The 22292-nt window shown below is 48.0% G+C and overlaps 1 protein-coding gene across 4 annotated transcripts in view; it reads right to left on the bottom strand.

Moving 5' to 3' along the window:
* Positions 1-22292, bottom strand: part of micu1 (mitochondrial calcium uptake 1) — a 128899-nt gene that overhangs the window by 34732 nt on the left and 71875 nt on the right. For all 4 annotated transcript variants that reach the window (XM_029702778.1, XM_029702771.1, XM_029702762.1 and 1 more), the window contains 2 exons: positions 17483-17620; positions 9737-9845 (listed from right to left, as the gene is read on the bottom strand). In XM_029702778.1, the coding sequence (XP_029558638.1) occupies positions 9737-9845; positions 17483-17620 (247 nt within the window). The remainder of the gene's footprint in view (positions 1-9736; positions 9846-17482; positions 17621-22292) is intronic.

The following is a 22292-nucleotide window of genomic DNA, read 5'->3' on the forward strand; positions in this document are numbered from 1 at the left end:
TCTGTCTGTCCGTCTTCTGTCCGTCTGTCCCCGTCTGTCTGTCCTTCGTCTGTCCTTCTGTCTGTCCTTCTGTCTGTCCGTCTGTCTGTCCTTCTGTCCGTCTGTCTGTCCTTCTGTCTGTCTGTCTGTCCTTCTGTCTGTCTGTCTGTCCTTCTGTCTGTCTGTCTGTCCTTCTGTGTCCTGTCTGTCTGTCCTTCTGTGTCCTGTCTGTCTGTCCTTCTGCCTGTCTGTCTGTCTATCCTACTGTCTGTCTATCCTACTGTCTGTCTATCCTACTGTCTGTCTGTCCTACTGTCTGTCTGTCCTACTGTCTGTCTGTCCTACTGTCTGTCTGTCTGTCTGTCTGTCTATCCTTCTGTCTGTCTGTCTGTCTATCCTGTCTGTCTATCCTTCTGTCTATCCTACTGTCTGTCTGTCTGTCTGTCTATCCTACTGTCTGTCTGTCTGTCTAGCCTTCTGTCTGTCTGTCTGTCTCTGTCTGTCTATCCTTCTGTCTGTCTGTCTGTCTATCCTTCTGTCTGTCTGTCTGTCTATCTATCCTTCTGTCTGTCTGTCTGTCTGTCTATCCTTCTGTCTGTCTGTCTGTCTATCCTTCTGTCTGTCTGTCTGTCTATCCTTCTGTCTGTCTGTCTGTCTATCCTTCTGTCTGTCTGTCTATCCTTCTGTCTGTCTGTCTATCCTTCTGTCTGTCTGTCTATCCTTCTGTCTGTCTGTCTATCCTTCTGTCTGTCTGTCCTTCTGTCTGTCTCTGTCTATCCTTCTGTCTGTCTATCCTTCTGTCTGTCTATCCTTCTGTCTGTCTGTCCTTCTGTCTGTCTGTCCTTCTGTCTGTCTCTGTCTATCCTTCTGTCTGTCTGTCCTTCTGTCTGTCTCTGTCTATCCTTCTGTCTGTCTATCCTTCTGTCTGTCTATCCTTCTGTCTGTCTAGCCTACTGTCTGTCTAGCCTACTGTCTGTCTGTCCGTCCATCCTACTGTCTGTCTGTCCTACTGTCTGTCTAGCCTACTGTCTGTCTGTCCATCCTACTGTCTGTCTGTCTGTCCATCCTACCGTCTGTCTGTCTGTCCGTCCTACCGTCTGTCTGTCCGTCCTCCTACCGTCTGTCCGTCTGTCCGTCCTACCGTCTGTCTGTCTGTCCTACCGTCTGTCTGTCTGTCTGTCCTACCGTCTGTCTGTCTGTCTGTCCTACCGTGTCTGTCTGTCTGTCCTACCGTCTGTCTGTCCTACCGTCTGTCTGTCTGTCTGTCCTACCGTCTGTCTGTCTGTATGTCTGTCCTACCGTCTGTCTGTCTGTCTGTCCTACCGTCTGTCTGTCCGACCGTCTGTCTGTCTGTCTGTCCTACCGTCTGTCTGTCTGTCTGTCTAGCCTACTGTCTGTCTGTCTGTCTAGCCTACTGTCTGTCTGTCTAGCCTACTGTCTGTCTGTCTGTCTAGCCTACTGTCTGTCTGTCTGTCTAGCCTACTGTCTGTCTAGCCTACTGTCTGTCTAGCCTACTGTCTGTCTAGCCTACTGTCTTGTCTACTGTCTGTCTAGGCTACTGTCTGTCTAGCCTACTGTCTGTCTAGCCTACTGTCTGTCTGTCTAGCCTACTGTCTGTCTGTCTGTCTAGCCTACTGTCTGTCTGTCTAGCCTACTGTCTGTCTGTCTGTCTAGCCTACTGTCTGTCTGTCTGTCTAGCCTACTGTCTGTCTGTCTGTCTAGCCTACTGTCTAGCCTACTGTCTTGCCTACTGTCTGTCTAGCCTACTGTCTAGCCTACTGTCTAGCCTACTGTCTTGTCTACTGTCTGTCTAGGCTACTGTCTGTCTAGCCTACTGTCTGTCTGTCTGTCTAGCCTACTGTCTGTCTGTCTGTCTAGCCTACTGTCTGTCTGTCTAGCCTACTGTCTGTCTAGCCTACTGTCTGTCTAGCCTACTGTCTGTCTGTCTAGCCAACTGTCTGTCTATCCTACTGTCTGTCCTACTGTCTGTCTGTCTATCCTACTGTCTGTCTGTCCTACTGTCTGTCTGTCTGTCCTACTGTCTGTCTGTCTGTCCTACCGTCTGTCTGTCCTACCGTCTGTCTGTCCTACCGTCTGTCTGTCCTACCGTCTGTCTGTCTGTCTGTCCTACCGTCTGTCTGTCTGTCTGTCCTACCGTCTGTCTGTCCTACCGTCTGTCTGTCTGTCTGTCCTACCGTCTGTCTGTCTGTCTGTCTGTCTGTCCTACCGTCTGTCTGTCTGTCTGTCTGTCCTACCGTCTGTCTGTCTGTCTGTCCTGTCCTACCGTCTGTCTGTCTATCTGTCTGTCTAGCCTACTGTCTGTCTGTCTGTCTGTCTAGCCTACTGTCTGTCTGTCTGTCTGTCTGTCTAGCCTACTGTCTGTCTGTCTGTCTAGCCTACTGTCTGTCTGTCTGTCTAGCCTACTGTCTGTCTGTCTGTCTAGCCTACTGTCTGTCTGTCTGTCTAGCCTACTGTCTGTCTGTCTGTCTAGCCTACTGTCTGTCTAGCCTACTGTCTGTCTGTCTGTCTGTCTAGCCTACTGTCTGTCTGTCTGTCTGTCTAGCCTACTGTCTGTCTGTCTGTCTGTCTAGCCTACTGTCTGTCTGTCTGTCTAGCCTACTGTCTGTCTGTCTGTCTAGCCTACTGTCTGTCTGTCTGTCTAGCCTACTGTCTGTCTGTCTGTCTAGCCTACTGTCTGTCTGTCTGTCTAGCCTACTGTCTTGCCTACTGTCTGTCTAGCCTACTGTCTAGCCTACTGTCTTGTCTACTGTCTGTCTAGGCTACTGTCTGTCTAGCCTACTGTCTGTCTAGCCTACTGTCTGTCTAGCCTACTGTCTGTCTGTCTAGCCTACTGTCTGTCTGTCTAGCCTACTGTCTGTCTGTCTAGCCTACTGTCTGTCTCTCTAGCCTACTGTCTGTCTGTCTAGCCTACTGTCTGTCTGTCTAGCCTACTGTCTGTCTAGCCTACTGTCTGTCTGTCTAGCCTACTGTCTGTCTGTCTGTCTAGCCTACTGTCTGTCTAGCCTACTGTCTGTCTAGCCTACTGTCTGTCTATCCTACTGTCTGTCTGTCTGTCCTACTGTCTGTCTGTCTGTCCTACTGTCTGTCTGTCTGTCCTACTGTCTGTCTGTCCTACTGTCTGTCTGTCTGTCTGTCTGTCCTACTGTCTGTCTGTCCTACTGTCTGTCTGTCTGTACTACTGTCTGTCTGTCTGTCCTACTGTCTGTCTGTCTGTCCTACTGTCTGTCTGTCCTACTGTCTGTCTAGCCTACTGTCTGTCTGTCTGTCTGTCTATCCTACTGTCTGTCTGTCTGTCTGTCTATCCTACTGTCTGTCTGTCTATCCTACTGTCTGTCTGTCTGTCTGTCTATCCTACTGTCTGTCTGTCTGTCTATCCTACTGTCTATCCTACTGTCTGTCTGTCTGTCTATCCTACTGTCTGTCTGTCTGTCCTACTGTCTGTCCTACTGTCTGTCTGTCTATCCTACTGTCTGTCTGTCCTACTGTCTGTCTGTCTGTCCTACTGTCTGTCTGTCCTACTGTCTGTCTATCCTACTGTCTGTCTGTCTGTCTGTCTATCCTACTGTCTGTCTGTCTGTCTGTCTGTCTATCCTACTGTCTGTCTGTCTATCCTACTGTCTGTCTGTCTGTCTGTCTGTCTATCCTACTGTCTGTCTGTCTGTCTATCCTACTGTCTGTCTGTCTGTCTATCCTACTGTCTATCCTACTGTCTGTCTGTCTGTCTATCCTACTGTCTGTCTGTCTATCCTACTGTCTGTCTGTCTGTCCTACTGTCTGTCCTACTGTCTGTCTGTCTATCCTACTGTCTGTCTGTCCTACTGTCTGTCTGTCTGTCCTACTGTCTGTCTGTCCTACTGTCTGTCTGTCTGTCTGTCCTACTGTTTATCTTACTGTCTGTCTGTCTATCCTACTGTCTGTCTGTCTGTCCTACTGTCTGTCCTACTGTCTGTCCTACTGTCTCTGTCTGTCCTACTGTCTGTCTGTCTGTCTGTCCTACTGTCTGTCTGTCTGTCTGTCTGTCCTACTGTCTGTCTGTCTGTCCTACTGTCTGTCTGTCTGTCTGTCTATCCTACTGTCTGTCTGTCTGTCTATCCTACTGTCTGTCTGTCTGTCTGTCTATCCTACTGTCTATCCTACTGTCTGTCTGTCTTTCTATCCTACTGTCTGTCTGTCTGTCTATCCTACTGTCTATCCTACTGTCTGTCTGTCTGTCTATCCTACTGTCTGTCTGTCTGTCTATCCTACTGTCTGTCTGTCTGTCTGTCTATCCTACTGTCTGTCTGTCTGTCTGTCTGTCTGTCTATCCTACTGTCTGTCTGTCTATCCTACTGTCTGTCTGTCTGTCCTACTGTCTGCCTGTCCTACTGTCTGCCTGTCTGTCTATCCTACTGTCTGTCTGTCTGTCTGTCTATCCTACTGTCTGTCTGTCTATCCTACTGTCTGTCTGTCTATCCTTCTGTCTGTCTGTCTGTCTGTCCGTCTGTCTGTCCGTCTGTCTGTCCTTCTGTCTGTCCTTCTGTCTGTCCTTCTGTCTGTCCTTCTGTCTGTCCTTCTGTCCGTCTGTCTGTCCTTCTGTCCGTCTGTCTGTCCTTCTGTCTGTCTGTCTGTCCTTCTGTCTGTCTGTCTGTCCTTCTGTCTGTCTGTCTGTCCTTCTGTCTGTCTGTCTGTCCTTCTGTCTGTCTGTCTGTCCTTCTGTGTCCTGTCTGTCTGTCCTTCTGTGTCCTGTCTGTCTGTCCTTCTGCCTGTCTGTCTGTCCTGTCTGTCTATCCTACTGTCTGTCTATCCTACTGTCTGTCTGTCCTACTGTCTGTCTGTCCTACTGTCTGTCTGTCTATCCTACTGTCTGTCTTTCTATCCTACTGTCTGTCCTACTGTCTGTCTGTCTATCCTACTGTCTGTCCTACTGTCTGTCTGTCTATCCTACTGTCTGTCCTACTGTCTGTCTGTCTATCCTTCTGTCTGTCTGTCTGTCTATCCTTCTGTCTGTCTGTCTGTCTATCCTGTCTGTCTATCCTTCTGTCTATCCTTCTGTCTGTCTGTCTGTGTCTGTCTGTCTATCCTGTCTGTCTGTCTGTCTGTCTGTCTGTCTTTCTGTCTGTCTGTCTGTCTGTCTATCCTTCTGTCTGTCTGTCTGTCTAGCCTTCTGTCTGTCTGTCTGTCTAGCCTTCTGTCTGTCTGTCTGTCTCTGTCTGTCTATCCTTCTGTCTGTCTGTCTGTCTATCCTTCTGTCTGTCTGTCTGTCTGTCTATCTATCCTTCTGTCTGTCTGTCTGTCTGTCTGTCTGTCTGTCTATCCTTCTGTCTGTCTGTCTATCCTTCTGTCTGTCTGTCTATCCTTCTGTCTGTCTGTCTATCCTTCTGTCTGTCTGTCTATCCTTCTGTCTGTCTGTCTATCCTTCTGTCTGTCTGTCTATCCTTCTGTCTGTCTGTCCTTCTGTCTGTCTCTGTCTATCCTTCTGTCTGTCTATCCTTCTGTCTGTCTGTCCTTCTGTCTGTCTGTCCTTCTGTCTGTCTCTGTCTATCCTTCTGTCTGTCTGTCCTTCTGTCTGTCTCTGTCTATCCTTCTGTCTGTCTATCCTTCTGTCTGTCTATCCTTCTGTCTGTCTAGCCTACTGTCTGTCTAGCCTACTGTCTGTCTGTCCGTCCATCCTACTGTCTGTCTGTCCTACTGTCTGTCTAGCCTACTGTCTGTCTGTCCATCCTACTGTCTGTCTGTCTGTCCATCCTACTGTCTGTCTGTCTGTACTACTGTCTGTCTATCCTACTGTCTATCCTACTGTCTGTCTGTCTATCCTACTGTCTGTCTATCCTACTGTCTGTCTGTCTGTCCTACTGTCTGTCTATCCTACTGTCTGTCTGTCCTACTGTCTGTCTGTCCTACTGTCTGTCTGTCCTACTGTCTGTCTGTCCTGCTGTCTGTCTGTCCTGCTGTCTGTCTGTCCTGCTGTCTGTCTGTCTGTCCTACTGTCTATCCTACTGTCTGTCTGTCTGTCTGTCCTACTGTCTGTCTGTCTGTCTATCCTACTGTCTGTCTGTCTATCCTACTGTCTGTCTGTCTGTCTCTGTCTGTCCTACTGTCTGTCTGTCTGTCCTACTGTCTGTCCTACTGTCTGTCTATCCTACTGTCTGTCTATCCTACTGTCTGTCTATCCTACTGTCTGTCCGTCTGTCTATCCTACTGTCTGTCCGTCTGTCTATCCTACTGTCTGTCCGTCTGTCTATCCTACTGTCTGTCTGTCTGTCTATCCTACTGTCTGTCTGTCTGTCTATCCTACTGTCTGTCTGTCTATCCTACTGTCTGTCTGTCTGTCTATCCTACTGTCTGTCTGTCTGTCTATCCTACTGTCTGTCTGTCTGTCTATCCTACTGTCTGTCTGTCTATCCTACTGTCTGTCTGTCTATCCTACTGTCTGTCTGTCTATCCGTCTGTCTGTCTAGCCTACTGTCTGTCTAGCCGTCTGTCTGTCTAGCCGTCTGTCTGTCTAGCCGTCTGTCTGTCTGTCTGTCTGTCTGTCTGTCTGTCTGTCTGTCCATCCTACTGTCTGTCTATTCTACCGTCTGTCGATCCTACCGTCTGTCGATCTGTCTGTCTGTCTATCCTACTGTCTGTCTATCCTACTGTCTGTCTGTCTATCCTACTGTCTGTCTGTCCATCCTTCTGTCTGTCTGTCTATCCGTCTGTCTGTCTAGCCGTCTGTCTGTCTAGCCGTCTGTCTGTCTAGCCGTCTGTCTGTCTAGCCGTCTGTCTGTCTAGCCGTCTGTCTGTCTAGCCGTCTGTCTGTCTAGCCGTCTGTCTGTCTAGCCGTCTGTCTGTCTGTCTGTCTGTCTGTCTGTCCATCCTACTGTCTGTCTATTCTACCGTCTGTCGATCCTACCTTCTGTCTGTCTGTCGATCCTACCGTCTGTCGATCTGTCTGTCTGTCTATCCTACTGCCCGCCCGCCCGTCTCAGTCTGCCCGTGTCTCAGTCTGCCCGCCTGCCCCTCTGTCTGCCCCTCTCTGTCTGCCCCTCTCTGTCTGCCCCTCTCTCAGTCCGCCCGCCCGCCCGCCTCTGTCCGCCCGCCTCTCAGTCCGCCCGCTCGCCGTCTCTCAGTCCGCCCGCTCGCCTCTCCGTCTCTCAGTCCGCCTCTCAGTCCGCCTCTCCGCCTCTCAGTCCGCCTCTCCGCCTCTCAGTCCGCCTCTCCGTCTCTCAGTCCGCCTCTCCGTCTCTCAGTCCGCCCGCCCGCCTCTCCGTCTCTCCGTCTCTCAGTCCGCCCACCCGCCGCCCGCCCCTCAGTCCGCCTGCCTGCCTCTGTCTGTCTGCCTGCCTGTCTCTCAGTCTGCCTGCCTGCCTGTCTGGGAATCTAACACAGTCACACTCAAAGCAACAACCCAGATGGCTGTTTTTGCATTTTAATTCCATTGTGATGAGAATTTTTTACTAGAGAAATGAGAGACTAAAGGGGAAGAACTGTAGAAACTGGCCCATCACAGATTCAAGCCCGAAGCTTTTCAGACCAGGCTGGTAGAAAATGTGCCAAACAAGCCAGAGATCCAAGTTAAATGTGATCTTTTCCATTGTCCCATATCAGATTTTGGACCTGGGTAAGTAGAAATGGGGTTTAATAGGCCAAAATCCTTAAATTCCATCCTTGGTCCACAGACATTTTACTTTGCCATTTTAGTCATTTCGCAGAGACTCTTATCCAGAGCAACCTACAGTGAGTCATTTAACAGAGGAGGAGCAACCTACAGTTAGTAATTTAACAGAGGCTCTTATCCAGAGCAACCTACAGTTAGTGAGTAATTTAGCAGAGACTCTTATCCAGAGCAACCTACAGTTAAGATGACTGCACTAAGGTAGCAATATATCCCAGTCATAGTAAGTACAACTTTGTGATCGTGATGTGCTGAAAGCAACACTCTCCTCTCTCTTCCTTTGACGAGCAGACCACCCTCTGACACACACTGCTGTGTTGATGTCTCCTCAGATGTGCTCTGACTGGCTAACTGGCCTCTGAAGTGATAGGCTGAAAACAACAAGCTCTCCTCCCCCACCTCTCCTTCCTCCCCCTCCTCCACCTCTCCCCTCCTCCACCTCTCCTCTCTTCCTCCCCCTCCACCTCTCCCTCCTCTCATCCTCCCCCTCTCGTCCTCCTCTCGTCCTCCCCCTCCTCTCATTCTCGTCCTCTCCGTCCTCCTCCTCCTCCTCCTCTCCGTCCCCCCCCTCCTCCACCTCTCCCCCCCTCCTCTCCTTCCTCGTCCTCCACCTCTCCCCCCTCCTTCCTCCCCCTTGTCCTCCACCTCTCCCCCCTCCTTCCTCCCCCTTGTCCTCCACCTCTCCCCCCCTCCTCCCCTCTCCATCCTCCCCCTCGTCCCCCCTCCACCTCTCCCCCCTCGTCCTCCACCTCTCCCCCGTCCTCCACCTCGTCCTCCACCTCTCCCCCGTCCTCCACCTCTTCCTCCCACCTCCTCTCCTTCCTCCACCTCTCCCCCCCTCCTCTCCTTCCTCCACCCCCCCCTCTCCGTCCTCCCCCCCTCTCCATCCTCCCTCTCCCCCCTCCTCTCTGTCCCCCCCCTCGTCCTCTCCGTCCCCCCCTCGTCCTCTCCGTCCTCTCCGTCCCCCCCTCGTCCTCCACCTCTCCCCCCCTCTCCGTCCCCCCCTCCTCTCCGTCCTCCCCTCCTCTCCGTCCTCCCCCTCATCCTCCACCTCTCCTTCCTCCCCCTCGTCCTCCACCCCCTCCCTCTCCGTCCTCCACCCCCTCCTCTCCGTCCTCCCCTCCACCTCTCCCCCCCTCGTTCTCCACCTCTCCCCCCCTGTCCTCCACCTCTCCCCCCCTCCTCTCCACCCCCCCCCCTCCTCTCGTCCTCCCCTCAACTCTCCGTCCTCCACCTCTCCACCCCTCTCGTCCTACCACCTCTCCGTCCTACCACCTCTCCGTCCCCCCCCTCTTCTCCGTCACCCCCCCTCGTCCCCCACCTCTCTCCCCCCCTCCTCTTCCACCTCTCCATCCTCCCCCTCTCCCCCTCAACCTCTCCGTCCCCTCCCTCGTCCTCCACCTCTCTCCCCCCTCATCCTCCACCTCTCTCCCCCCCTCATCCTCCACCTCTCTCCCCCCCCTCTCTCCCCCTCCCCCCCCCCTCTCCGTCCTCCCCCTCCCTCTCCGTCCTCCCCCTCCCCCAGTCCTCCCCCTCTCCGTCCTCCCCCTCCTCCACCTCTCCCCCCCCTCTCCGTCCTCCCCTTCTCCATCCTCCCCCTCCTCCACCTCTCCCCCCCTCTCCGTCCTCCCCTTCTCCATCCTCCCCCTCCTCTCCCCCCTCTCCGTCCTCCCCTTCTCCATCCTCCCCCTCCTCCACCTCTCCATCCTCCACCTCTCCTCCCTCGTCCTCTCCCTCCTCGTCCTCTCCCTCCACCTCTCCCTCCTCCACCCCCCCCCCCCCCCTCCAGAGTCAGAGGGAGGAGTACTACAGTACCGGACATAATGCCTAGTAACATAACACGCTCCAGTAGGAGGTGGTGTCGTCAGGGAGACAGTAGGGCTGCAGGCTAGTGGAGCACAGCAGTGGGACTAACATGATAGAAACAGCAGATAAAATTATGTTAATGCTTGGGTGGAGGAGGAGAGGAGCTGGGAGAGAGAGAGAGAGGGAGGGAGGCAAAGAGAAAGAGCTGGGTGTAGAACCAGGAGCAATCAGGGAGGGGAGAGAGGGAGGGAAAGAGACAGGAGGGAGAGTGGGAACAGACGGTCGTTGGCGTACCTTTATCTATGGAGGCGCCGGCCATGTGGTAGAAACTCAGAGCTGTATCCACATCATTCACATTCTTCAGGAAGGTAAAGAAATTCTCCACCTCCTCAAACGTAATGCCCTACAGAGAGAGAGAGAGAGAGAGAGACAGGAGAGAGCCAGGGGAGAGAGAGGGAGGGAGACAGGAGAGAGCCAGAGGAGAGAGAGGGAGGGAGACAGGAGAGAGCCAGAGGAGAGCCAGAGGAGAGAGAGGGAGGGAGACAGGAGAGAGCCAGAGTAGAGAGAGAGAGGGAGACAGGAGAGAGCCAGAGGAGAGAGAGAGAGGGAGACAGGAGAGAGCCAGAGGAGAGAGAGAGAGAGGGAGACAGGAGAGAGCCAGAGGAGAGAGAGGAAAATAATAAAGTGAACCATGAATCTCAATTAGCTACTTAAACTCTAACATCCTCCTTGGCTCTGGCATGTTCCTCAACATTTGGAACCAAGGACTGATCACCCCAATCCACAAAAGTGGAGACAAATTTGAGCCCAGAATTTACCGTGGAGTCTGCGTCAACAGCAACCTCAGAAAATCACTCTGCAATATTAAACACCCCCCCCTTATTTTATTTCACCTTTATTCAACCAGGTAGGATAGTTGAGAACAAGTTCTCATTTGCAACTGCCACCTGGCCAAGATAAAGCGTAGCAATTCGACACATACAACAACAAGAGTTACACATGGAATAAACAAACACAGTCAATAATACAGTAGAACAAAAGAAAACAAAATGTCTATATACAGTGAGTGCAAATGAGGTAAGTTAAGGCAATAAATTGGCCATGGTGGCGAAGTAATTACAATATAGCAATTAAACACTGGAATGGTAGATGTGCAGAAGATGAATGTGCAAGTAGAGATACTGGGGTGCAAAGGAGCAAGATAAATAAATACAGTATGGGGATGAGGTAGGTAGATAGCCCATCTGTAAACAGCCCATCTATGTACAGGTGCAGTGATCTGTGAGCTGCTCTGACAGCTGGTGCTTAAAGCTAGTGAGGGAGATATGAGTCTCCAGCTTCAGTGATTTTTGCAGTTCGATCCAGTCATTGGCAGCAGAGAACTGGAAGGAGAGAATGCCAAGAGTGTGCCGAGTTGTCTTCAAGGCAAAGGGTGGCTACTTTGAAGAATCTCAAATATAAAATATATTTTGATTGATTTAACACTTTTTTTGGTTACTATATTATTTCATAGTTTTGATATCCTCACTATTATTCTACAATGTAGAAAATATAAAAAATGAAGAAAAACCCTGGAATGAGGTGTTCTAAAACGTTTAACCTGTAGTCTATATCCACTCTTCAACATATACATCAACGAATTGGCGATGGCACTAGAACATTCTGCAGCCCCCGGCCTCACCCTACTGGAGTCTGAAGTCAAATGTCTACTGTTTGCTGATGATCTGGTGCTTCTGTCCACAATCAAGGAGGGCCTACAGCAGCACCTAGATCTTCTGCACAGATTCTGCCAGACCTGGGCCCTGACAGTAAATCTCAGTAAGACCAAAATAATGGTGTTCCAAAAAAGGTCCAGTTGCCAGGCCAACAAATACATATTCAATCTAGACACTGTTACCCTAGAGCACACAAAAAAACTATACATACCTCGGCCTATACATCAGCGCCACCGGTAACTTCCACAAAACTGTGAACGATCTGAGAGGCAAGGCAAGAATAGCCTTCTATGCCATCAAAAGCAACATAAAACTCAACACCCTAATTAGGATCTGGCTAACAAATACTTGAATCAGTTATAGAACCCATTGCCCTCGATGGTTGTGAGGTCTGGTGTCCGCTCACCAACAAAGAATTCACCAAATGGGTCAAACACCCCAAAATATACTTTGTGTACAACTCCAAACAATGCAGGGCAGAATTAGGACTCATACCCACTAGTTATCTACATCCAGGAAAAAGAGGGACAGGGGTAGGAGTGAGGACTCATACCCACTAGTTATCTACATCCAGGAAAAAGAGGGACAGGGGTAGGAGTGAGGACTCATACCCACTAGTTATCTACATCCAGATAAAAGAGGGACAGGGGTAGGAGTGAGGACTCATACCCACTAGTTATCTACATCCAGGAAAAAGAGGGACAGGGGTAGGAGTGAGGACTCATACCCACTAGTTATCTACATCCAGGAAAAAGAGGGACAGGGGTAGGAGTGAGGACTCATACCCACTAGTTATCTACATCCAGGAAAAAGAGGGACAGGGGTAGGAGTGAGGACTCATACCCACTAGTTATCTACATCCAGGAAAAAGAGGGACAGGGGTAGGAGTGAGGACTCATACCCACTAGTTATCTACATCCAGGAAAAAGAGGGACAGGGGTAGGAGTGAGGACTCATACCCACTAGTTATCAACATCCAGGAAAAAGACCTGTTCAATTCAACAGCTTCCTAAAAGGAAGTGATGCCCACACATTCCACCACAAAGCCCTCACCTACAGAGACAAACCCAGAGAAGAGTCCACTCAGCCAGCTGGTTCTGGGGCTCTGTTCACAAACACAAACAGAGCCCCAGGACAGAAACACAATTAGACCCAACCAAATTCTGAGAAAACAAAAAGATAATTACTTGACACACTGGAAAGAATCAACAAACAAAAAAAGAGCAAACTAGAATGCTATTTGTCCCTAAACAGAGAGTGCAGAGTGGCAGAATACCTGACCACTGTGACTAACCCAAACTTAGTCAAAGCTTTTCTTATGTACAGACTCCGTGAGCATAGCCTTGCTATTGAGAAAGGCCGCCGTAGGCAGACCTGGCTCTCAAGAGAAGACAGGCTATGTGCACACTGCCCACAAAATGGGGTGGAAACTGAGCTGCACTTCCTAACCTGGCTCCCACAGAGCACAGAAAGAATTTGAAAACAAATCAAACATTGATAAACTCCCATATCTGTCAGGTGAAATATCGCAGTGTGCCATCACAGCAGCAAGATGTGTGGCCCGTTACCATGAGAAAAGGGCAACCAGAGGAGTACAAACACCATTGTAAATTCAACCTATATTTATGCGTTTAATCATCTTCCCCTACTGAACGATACGCACTGAGCAGGTACCTGTACCACCCCCGAATGAAACAGAACAGAAAGGAAGCGACGGTGAAAAGATTCACACGGGGCAGCAGGTGTCGGAGAATATGGTGATGATGTGGAACCTTCGGTTGGTAAGGGGGACAAAATGTCAACATGGACAATTTCTTCACTTCATTGTCGTTGGCGAACAAGTTGTTTGCAAAATAAAACAAGCCTTGTCGGCACCATGAACAAAGAGATGGGAGTTCACCCCATCTGCGCTAAATAAGGCACGTGCACAGCTGTTGTACTACACAACAGTGCTGAAGAATGACAAGACAACACTCCCACTTTACCAAGGCAAGGCAAGAAAGAACGTGTCTGTCAGTTGCCATCGACGGGGACACAATAAAGAGAAAAGCCTATACTATTACATAGTACAACCAAACAAAGATATAGATCAAATGATGCTCTTCTGTAGAACACGTTCTGTATTTCCTACGGGAAAATAATCCTCAATGTTTACCTCTTCATAGGTCGGTGTGGATGTTTTGGATCAGACGGAACGGCTGTACCCACCACGGGCCTGTTGCTGTGTTCTACAACAAGCTTGATTTAGCTGCAAGTGTATCAACTGCTTGAAGAGACTTCATCAGGACAGACTTCATCACGAGTCTGGCACACGAGCTGCGTGAGAGACATCGCGAGTCTGGCACACGAGCTGCGTGAGAGACATCACGAGTCTGGCACACGAGCTGCGTGAGAGACATCACGAGTCTGGCACACGAGCTGCGTGAGAGACATCACGAGTCTGGCACACGAGCTGCGTGAGAGACATCACGAGTCTGGCACACGAGCTGCGTGAGAAACATGAGTCTGGCATACGAGCTGCGTCAGAGACATTTGAGGACTAAGATTCCACGTGAGCCTTTGATGTCGCCAGGTGGGCAGATGCACAAAGAACAGAACCCAAGACACCTGCAAGCTAGGTGTTGGTGGGAAATGTGAGGCGAAGGTTTGTGTCGACTGTTTGGACAAGGGACAACCGCTAAATGAAATCCAACTGATGCCGTTGAGTGAAGACGCAGCACGAGCTGACAATAACTGACGTCATATCGACCATATTCAATATAATGCCATTACTGATTTAATGCTGGTTTTCACTATCAAACACACTCAGTGCTTCCGGTGATGTTTAAGGCTGGTAATGTTTAAGGCTGGTAATGCTTAAGGCTGGTAATGTTATGGTGATGTTTAAGGCCTACAGGGGATGTTTAAGGCCTACAGATGTTACGGTGATGTTTAAGGCCTACAGGGGATGTTTAAGGCCTACAGCTGTTACGGTGATGTTTAAGGCCTACAGGGGATGTTTAAGGCCTACAGGGGATGTTTAAGGCCTACAGGGGATGTTTAAGGCCTACAGGGGATGTTTAAGGCCTACAGGGGATGTTTAAGGCCTACAGGGGATGTTTAAAGCCTACAGGGGATGTTTAAGGCCTACAGATGTTACGGTGATGTTTAAGGTCTACAGATGTTACGGTGATGTTTAAGGCCTACAGAGGATGTTTAAGGCCTACAGAGGATGTTTAAGGCCTACAGAGGATGTTTAAGGCCTACAGATGTTACGGTGATGGTTAAGGCCTACACAGAGGATGATTAAGGCCTACACAGAGGATGATTAAGGCCTACACAGATGATGTTTAAGCCCTACAGATGATGTTTAAGGCCTACAGATGTTACGGTGGTGGTTAAGGCCTACACAGAGGATGATTAAGGCCTACAGATGTTACGGTGATTAAGGCCTACAGAGGATGTTTCAGGACTACAGGTGATACGGTGATGTTTAAGGCCTACACAGAGGAGGATTAAGGCCTACACAGAGGAGGATTAAGGCCTACACAGAGGAGGATTAGGGCCTACACAGAGGAGGATTAAGGCCTACACAGAGGAGGATTAAGGCCTACACAGAGGAGGATTAAGGCCTACAGAGGATGTTTAAGGCCTACAGAGGATGTTTAAGGCCTACAGATGTTACGGTGATGTATAAGGCCTCCAGATGATGTTTAAGGCCTCCAGATGATGTTTAAGGCCTACAGATGATGTTTAAGGCCTACAGATGTTACGGTGACGTTTAAGGCTGATGATGTTTAAGGCTACAGATGATGTTTAAGGCCTACAGATGATGTTTAAGGCCTACAGATGATGTTTAAGGCCTACAGATGTTACGGAGATGTTTAAGGCTACAGATGATGTTTAAGGCCTACAGATGTTACGGAGATGTTTAAGGCTACAGATGATGTTTAAGGCCTACAGATGTTACGGAGATGTTTAAGGCCTACAGATGTTACGGAGATGTTTAAGGCTACAGATGATGTTTAAGGCCTACAGATGTTACGGAGATGTTTAAGGCTACAGATGATGTTTAAGGCTACAGATGATGTTTAAGGCCTACAGATGTTACGGAGATGTTTAAGGCTACAGATGATGTTTAAGGCATACAGATGTTTTCATCATCTGACCACACGTGTTGCTGACCGTGCGTCTTTATGGTTGGGGTATTTTGCAAAAAATATTAAAAACATAAAAATAAGCCGTTAGCATGTTCCAGATATATGTTTCATAGTTGTAACAAAATAATAACATTGATTAAACAGTTGAATTAGGTGGTTTTTGTGGGGTTTTGTTCTTACATATTGCCTACAGTAACAAACTAATGAAAATACTACTTTGCTATTTGAAATGAAAAATATAATCTTATTCTAATTTTACTTAACACCTTCAAATGATTATTTTAGCAATAGCATATATGAAATGTATTAATCCCACTGTTAGAATGTTGCCATCAGAATGATGGTCCCTACAGGCCTAGAGTTTCCAGTGTTAATAGGAATTCTGCTTCAAATTATTTTATTGCTGTGAAACTCAGTTAAACATCATGACAAGAGACTGATTACACACACACACACACACACACACACACACCTCTGATTACGCTCCTGTAGTTAGGAGAGTTCTATTCAACGGTGTGCCACAGAGATGGGGTAGCATGACAAGGGAAGCAAGCTTTACACCCCCGTACACACAAACTGCTGAATTAGCTGACAGCAGAGAGAGGAGCAGCTGGCTGTATGAACTGAATAGTTCTCCTAGAGAGAGGAAGAGAGAGGAAGAGAGAGAAGGAGAGAGGGATGAGGGACTAAGTGAGAGAGAAGGACGTAAAGAAAGGAAGAAGAGAAAGAGGGAGATAGAAAGAGAGAGGAGAGGAGAGCATTGAGACAGGCGTGGGGTAGAGACAGAGACAGGTGTCCCCTTGTCCAGATATCTCCTTGGCATCAATGAAAACCTAAGTTACAATTTGAAACATTGTGATTCACCCAGAGTGAGTTGTAATTGAGTAGCAACTCAGAACAGACAGAGAGACAGAAGGGGTTCTCTGTACGCAGCTGACCTGACACACAAAGGTGGAGCGAGAGAGAGCGTACAGAGAGATTGAGACTCTGCACTCAGAATTCTGCAAAACCATCCTCTGTGTACAGTGTAAAACACCAAATAACGCATGCAGAGCAGAATTAGGCCGATACCCGCTAATTATCAAAATCCAGAAAAGAGACGTTAAATTCTTCAACCACCTAAAAGGAAGCGATTCCCAAACCTTCCATAACAAAGCCATCACCTACAGAGAGATGAACTTGGAGAAGAGTCCCCTAAGCAAGCTGGTCCTGGGGCTCTGTTCACAAACACATACAGACCCTACAGAGCCCCAGGACAGCAACACAATTCGACCCAACCAAATCATGAGAAAACAAAAAGATAATTACTTGACATATTGGAAAGAATTAACAAAACAACTGAGCAAACTAGAATGCTATTTGGCCCTAAACAGAGACGGCGGGAGCAGCAGTTAGCCTAGTGGTTAGAGCGTTGGACTAGTAACCGAAAAGTTGCTAGATCGAATCCCCGAGTTGACTAGGTAAAAATCTATCGTTCTGCCTCAGAACAAGGCAGTTAACCCACTGTTCCCCGGTAGGCTGTCATTGTAAATAAGATTTTGTTCTTAACTGACTTGCCTAGTTAAATAAATAAATAAAATACACAATGGCAGAACACCTGACCACTGTCACTGACACAAAATTAAGGAAAGCTTTGACTATGTACAGACTCCGTGAGCATAGCCTTGCTATTGAGAAAGGCCCCCATAGGCAGACCTGGCTCTCAAGAGAAAACAGGCTATGTGCACACTGCCCACAAAATGAGGTGGAAACTGAGCTGCACTTCCTAACCTCCTGCCAAATGTATGACCATATTAGAGACACATTTCCCTCAGATTACACAGATCCACAAAGAATTCAAAAACTAACCGATATTGATAAACTCCCAAATCTACTGTGTGCCATCACAGCAACACGATTTGTGACCTGTTGCCACAAGAAAAGGTCAACCAGTGAAGAACAAACACCATTATAAATACAAGCCATATATATTTATTTTCCCCTTTGTACTTTAACCATTATCACATCATTACAACACTGTATATAGACATATGACATTTGACATGTCTTTATTCTTTTGGAACTTCTGTGAGTGTAATGTTTTTTGAATCCATTTCACATATGTTTTGGGAACGAGAGAGAGACACAGAGAGGGGACTGTGCTGCTCCTTCACTGTGATGTATTACCCATCAGTCTGTCTCAGTACCTGAGCATCTTTGAACATCTTCTTGAGTCCCTTCTGCATCTGTTTGAGTTTACGTGACTGGACTCCGCTGTAGGACAGCAGCATACCTCCAAACTGTCTCTCTGTTATGCACCCATCCACTGGGTCGTTACGCATAAACTGGAGAGAGAGAGGGGGGGGGGAGAGATGGGTGAAGAGGGAAAAAGAGGAGGAGAGACAGGTTACTATTATTTTCCATTATAAGTAGTGATGCTTGATGCAATCCTTGCACGCTAGGAATATGGGATCAAATACTACACTTTTCAATACTTTAATACACATACACTACATGACCAAAAATATGTGGACACCTGCTCGTCCAACATCTCATTCCAAAATCATGGGCATTAATATGGAGTTGGTCCCCCCCCCTTTGCTGCTATAACAGTCTCCACTCTTCTGGGAAGGCTTTCCACTAGATTTTGGAACATTGCTGCGGGGACTTGCTTCCATTCATCCACAAGAGCATTAGAGAGGTCGGGCACTGATGTTGGGCGATTAGTCCTGGCTCGCAGTCGGTGTTCCAATTCATCCCAAAGGTGTTGGATGGGGTTGAGGTCAGGGCTCTGTGCAGGCCAGTCAAGTTCTTCCACACCAATCTTGACAAGCCATTTCTGTATGGACCTCGCTTTGTGCATAGGGGCATTGTCATGCTGAAATAGGAAAGGGCTTCCCCAAACTGTTGCCACAAAGTTGGAAACAGAGAATCGTCTAGAATGTCATTGTATGCTGTAGTGTTAAGACTTCCCTTCACTGGAACTAAGAGGCCTAGCCCGAACCATGAAAAACAGTCCCAGACCATTATTCCTCCTCCACCAAACTTTACAGTTGGCCTATGCCTTGGGACAGGTAGCACTCTCCTGGCATCCGCCAAACCCAGATTCGTTCGTCTGACTGTCAGATGATGAAACATGATTCATCACGCCAGAGAATGTGTTTCCACTGCTCTAGAGTCCAATGGCGGTGAGCTTTACACCACTTCAGCCGATGCTTGGCATTGCGCATGGTGAACTTAGGCTTGTGTGCGGCTGCTCGGCCATGGAAACCCATTTAATGAAGCTCCCAACTAAAAGTTATCGTGCTGACGTTGCTTCCTGGGGGAGTTTGGAACTCAGTAGTGATTGTTGCAACCGAGGACAAACGGTTTTACTCACTACGCGCTTCAGCACTCGGTGGTCCTGTTCTGAGAGCTTGTGTGGCTTACCACTTCGCGGCTGAGCCGTTATTGTGAAGTGGAAACGTCTAGGAACAACAGCACTTACAGTTGAGCGGGGCAGCTCTAGCAGGGCCAAACTGACTTGCTGGAAAGGTGGCATCCTATGAAAGTCACTGTGCTCTTCAGTATGGCCATTCTACTGCCAATGTTTGTCTATGGAGATTGCATGGCTGTGTGCTCGATTGTATACACTTGTCAGCAATGGGTGTTGCTGAAATAGCCAAATCCACTAATTTGAAGGGGTGTCCACATACTTTTGTATATATAGTGTATAGGTGAATTTGACACAATACTTTAGGTTCCAAAAGCCTGGCACGATTCTGCCACCACCATGCTTCACTGTAGGGATGGCAGGTTTCCTCCAGACGTGACCCTTGGTATTCAGGCCAAATAACTAAATATTGGTTTCATCAGACCAGAGAATCTTGTTTCTCATGGTCTGAGAGAGTCTTTAGGTGCCTTGCGGCAAACTTTCGGCAAACAAGCGGGCTGTCATGTGCCTTTTACTGAGGAGTGGCTTCCGTCTGGTCACTCTACCATAAAGGCCTGATTGGTGGAGTGCTGCAGAGATGGTTGTCTTTCTGGAAGGTTCTCCCATCTCCACAGAGGAAATCTGGAGCTCTGTCAGAGTGACCATTGGGTTCTTTGTCACCTCCCTTCCCCTCTGATTGCTCAGTTTGGCTGGGCGGCCAGCTCTAGGAAGTCTTGGAGGTTCCAAACTTCTTCCATTTAAGAATGGAGGAGGCCACTGTGTTCTTGGAGATCTTCAATGCTTCAAAAATGTTTTGGTACTCTTCCCCAGATCTGTGCATCGACACAATCCTGTCGTCTCGGAGCTCTACAGACAATTCCTTTGACCTGATGGCTTGGTTTTTGCTTTGACATTCACTGTCAACTGCGGGACCTTATATAGACAGGTGTGTGCCTTTCCAAATCATGTCCAATCAATTGAATTTACCACAGGTGGACTCCAATCAAGTTGTAGAAACAGCAAGGAAGATCAATGGAAACAGGATGCACCATAGCTCAATTTAGAGTCTCATAGCAAAGGGTCTGAACACTTACGTAAATAATGTATTTTTGTTTTTAATTTGTAATACATTCGCAAAAATGTCTAAAAACCTGTTTTCGCTTTGTCATTGTGGGGTATTGTGATGTCATACATTCTAGTCAGAATGTTGAAGATGGTGATGAGGAACCTATTGACATCAGCAGAGGGGGAGAAGTGGCTCTAAGTGCTGATCCGGTGTCAGTCCTGGTTCAGTCTAAGAGCATTATGAGAAGGTCAGGATCTGACTGGGGAACAGTCATTAAAGTAAATGTATTTCTGCATTAATAAGCACTAAGCAGCGGTCCTTTATGTTACACATACATACATAAATACATACTGAAGGCACAATATGTGTGTGTGTAAGTATTCACACCCCTTGACTTTCCCCGACATTCGGTGACTGTTCCATTGGTTCCACTGCACCAGGCACACGTACAAACGCCTTCTTATTGGGCCTTTGTCCATTCTGCTTTTTTAACACAATAATATGACTCACACACACAGGGGAGTAAGACAACAACATGGCTCCCGAATGCCGCAGCGGTCTAAGGCACTGCATCTCAGTGCTTGAGGCGTCACTACAGACCCTGGTTCGATTCCAGGCTGCATCACAACCGGGAGTCCCATAGGGCAGCGCACAATTGGCCCAGCACCGTCTGGGTTTGGCCGGTCCAGGCCGTCATTGTAAATAAGAATTTGTTCTATACAGACTTGCCTAGTTAAACAAGGGACCACCTCATCTCTGTACCCCACACATACAATTAGCTGTAAGGTCCCTCAGTCAAGAATTGAATTTCAAACATATTCAACCACAAAGACTAATGCCTCGCAAATAAGGGCACCTATTGGTAAAAACACATTTTCAAGCATGGTTGTGGCTGCATCATGTTATGGGTATACTTGTCATTGGCAAGGACTAATGACAAGCACATGATTCAAATAAATGGAATAGAGCTAAGCAACAGCATGGCTCCCGAATGGTGTAGTGGAATAGAGCTAAGCAACAACATGGCTCCCGAATGGTGTAGTGGAATAGAGCTATGTAACAACATGGCTCCCGAATGGAGCAGTGGAATGGAGCTAGGTAACAACATGGCTCCCGAATGGAGCAGTGGAATGGAGCTAGGTAACAACATGGCTCCCGAATGGAGCAGTGGAATGGAGCTAGGTAACAACATGGCTCCCGAATGGAGCAGTGGAATGGAGCTAGGTAACAACATGGCTCCCGAATGGAGCAGTGGAATGGAGCTAGGTAACAACATGGCTCCCGAATGGAGCAGTGGAATAGAGCTAGGCACAGAAAAACACATTCTAGTCCTACCGTGTTTCAGTTTCACTGCACCTGCTGCTACGCAGTATATTTAGGAGAGAACGAGAGAGAGAGAAAACGATAGAGAGAACGAGAGTTCTGTAAGATTCTTCTACATGTCCAGAGGAAAACTACAAATAATGCATGCAGGGCAGAATTAGGCTAATATCCACTAATAATAAAAACTCAAAAAAGAGTAATTAAGTTTGGCAACATCTAAAATACAGTGACCCCCTCTCATATCATTACCAAGCCCTGCAATGCCAAGAGCTGAGCAAAGAAAATAGTCCCCTCATCCAGCTAGTCCTGGGGCTGAGTTCACTAACCTGTTCTACTAACACACTGAAGCCCCAGGACCAGAACATCCAATCAATCAGAATAAACCAAACCACAACAGTCAAAACAATTACTTACTGGGAAACACAAGCAAAATGCAGTGCCATCTGGCCCTGAATCGACAGTACACCGTGGCTAAATATTTGACCATGGTTACTGATCAAAACCTTAGAAAAACCTTTACAAAGTACAGGCTCAGTGAGCACAGCCTTGCCATTGAGAAGGGTAGACACAGAAAAACCTGGCTCCCTGTAGAGGAAAGGCTGTGCAACCACTGCACAACAGCAGAACCTGAGACAGAGCTGCATTTCCTGACAAAATGTCAAAAATATAAAACAATTAGAGAGTGTCATTTCCCCAAATTTGAAACCCTTATTCAAGGTTTCAAAGACCTCTCTGATGAGGATAGGCTACCCGTCCTGTTGGGGGAGGACGCAGAGAGCTGTGTGTTGGCAGCGCACTACATTGCTGTCTGTCATAAGATGAGGGAAAGTGTCTGACAAACAAATCAACCTGCACATGTCCTCTACTGTATGATTATTGTTATTGTTGAATGTATGGTTATTTTGACCCTTGGTTATTGTTGTTACTGTTGTCCTGTTGACAATTTTGATTCTCTTTCTAATAATGTAAATATCCAAAGTAAGCTTTGACAATATAGACATTTTGCTTAATTGGCATGACGTAACAATGAACTGAAAGAAGGAAAGAGAGAACAAGAGAGAACGAGAACGAGAACAAGAGAGAACGAGAACAAGAGAGAACGAGAACAAGAGAGAACGAGAACAAGAGAGAACGAGAACAAGAGAGAACGAGAACAAGAGAGAACGAGAACAAGAGAGAGAGGGTTTCTAAAGTGGATGAATTAACCTAGGAAGAG

This window comes from Salmo trutta, chromosome 2, assembly GCF_901001165.1.
Source record: "Salmo trutta chromosome 2, fSalTru1.1, whole genome shotgun sequence".
Taxonomy (NCBI): Eukaryota; Metazoa; Chordata; class Actinopteri; order Salmoniformes; family Salmonidae; genus Salmo; species Salmo trutta.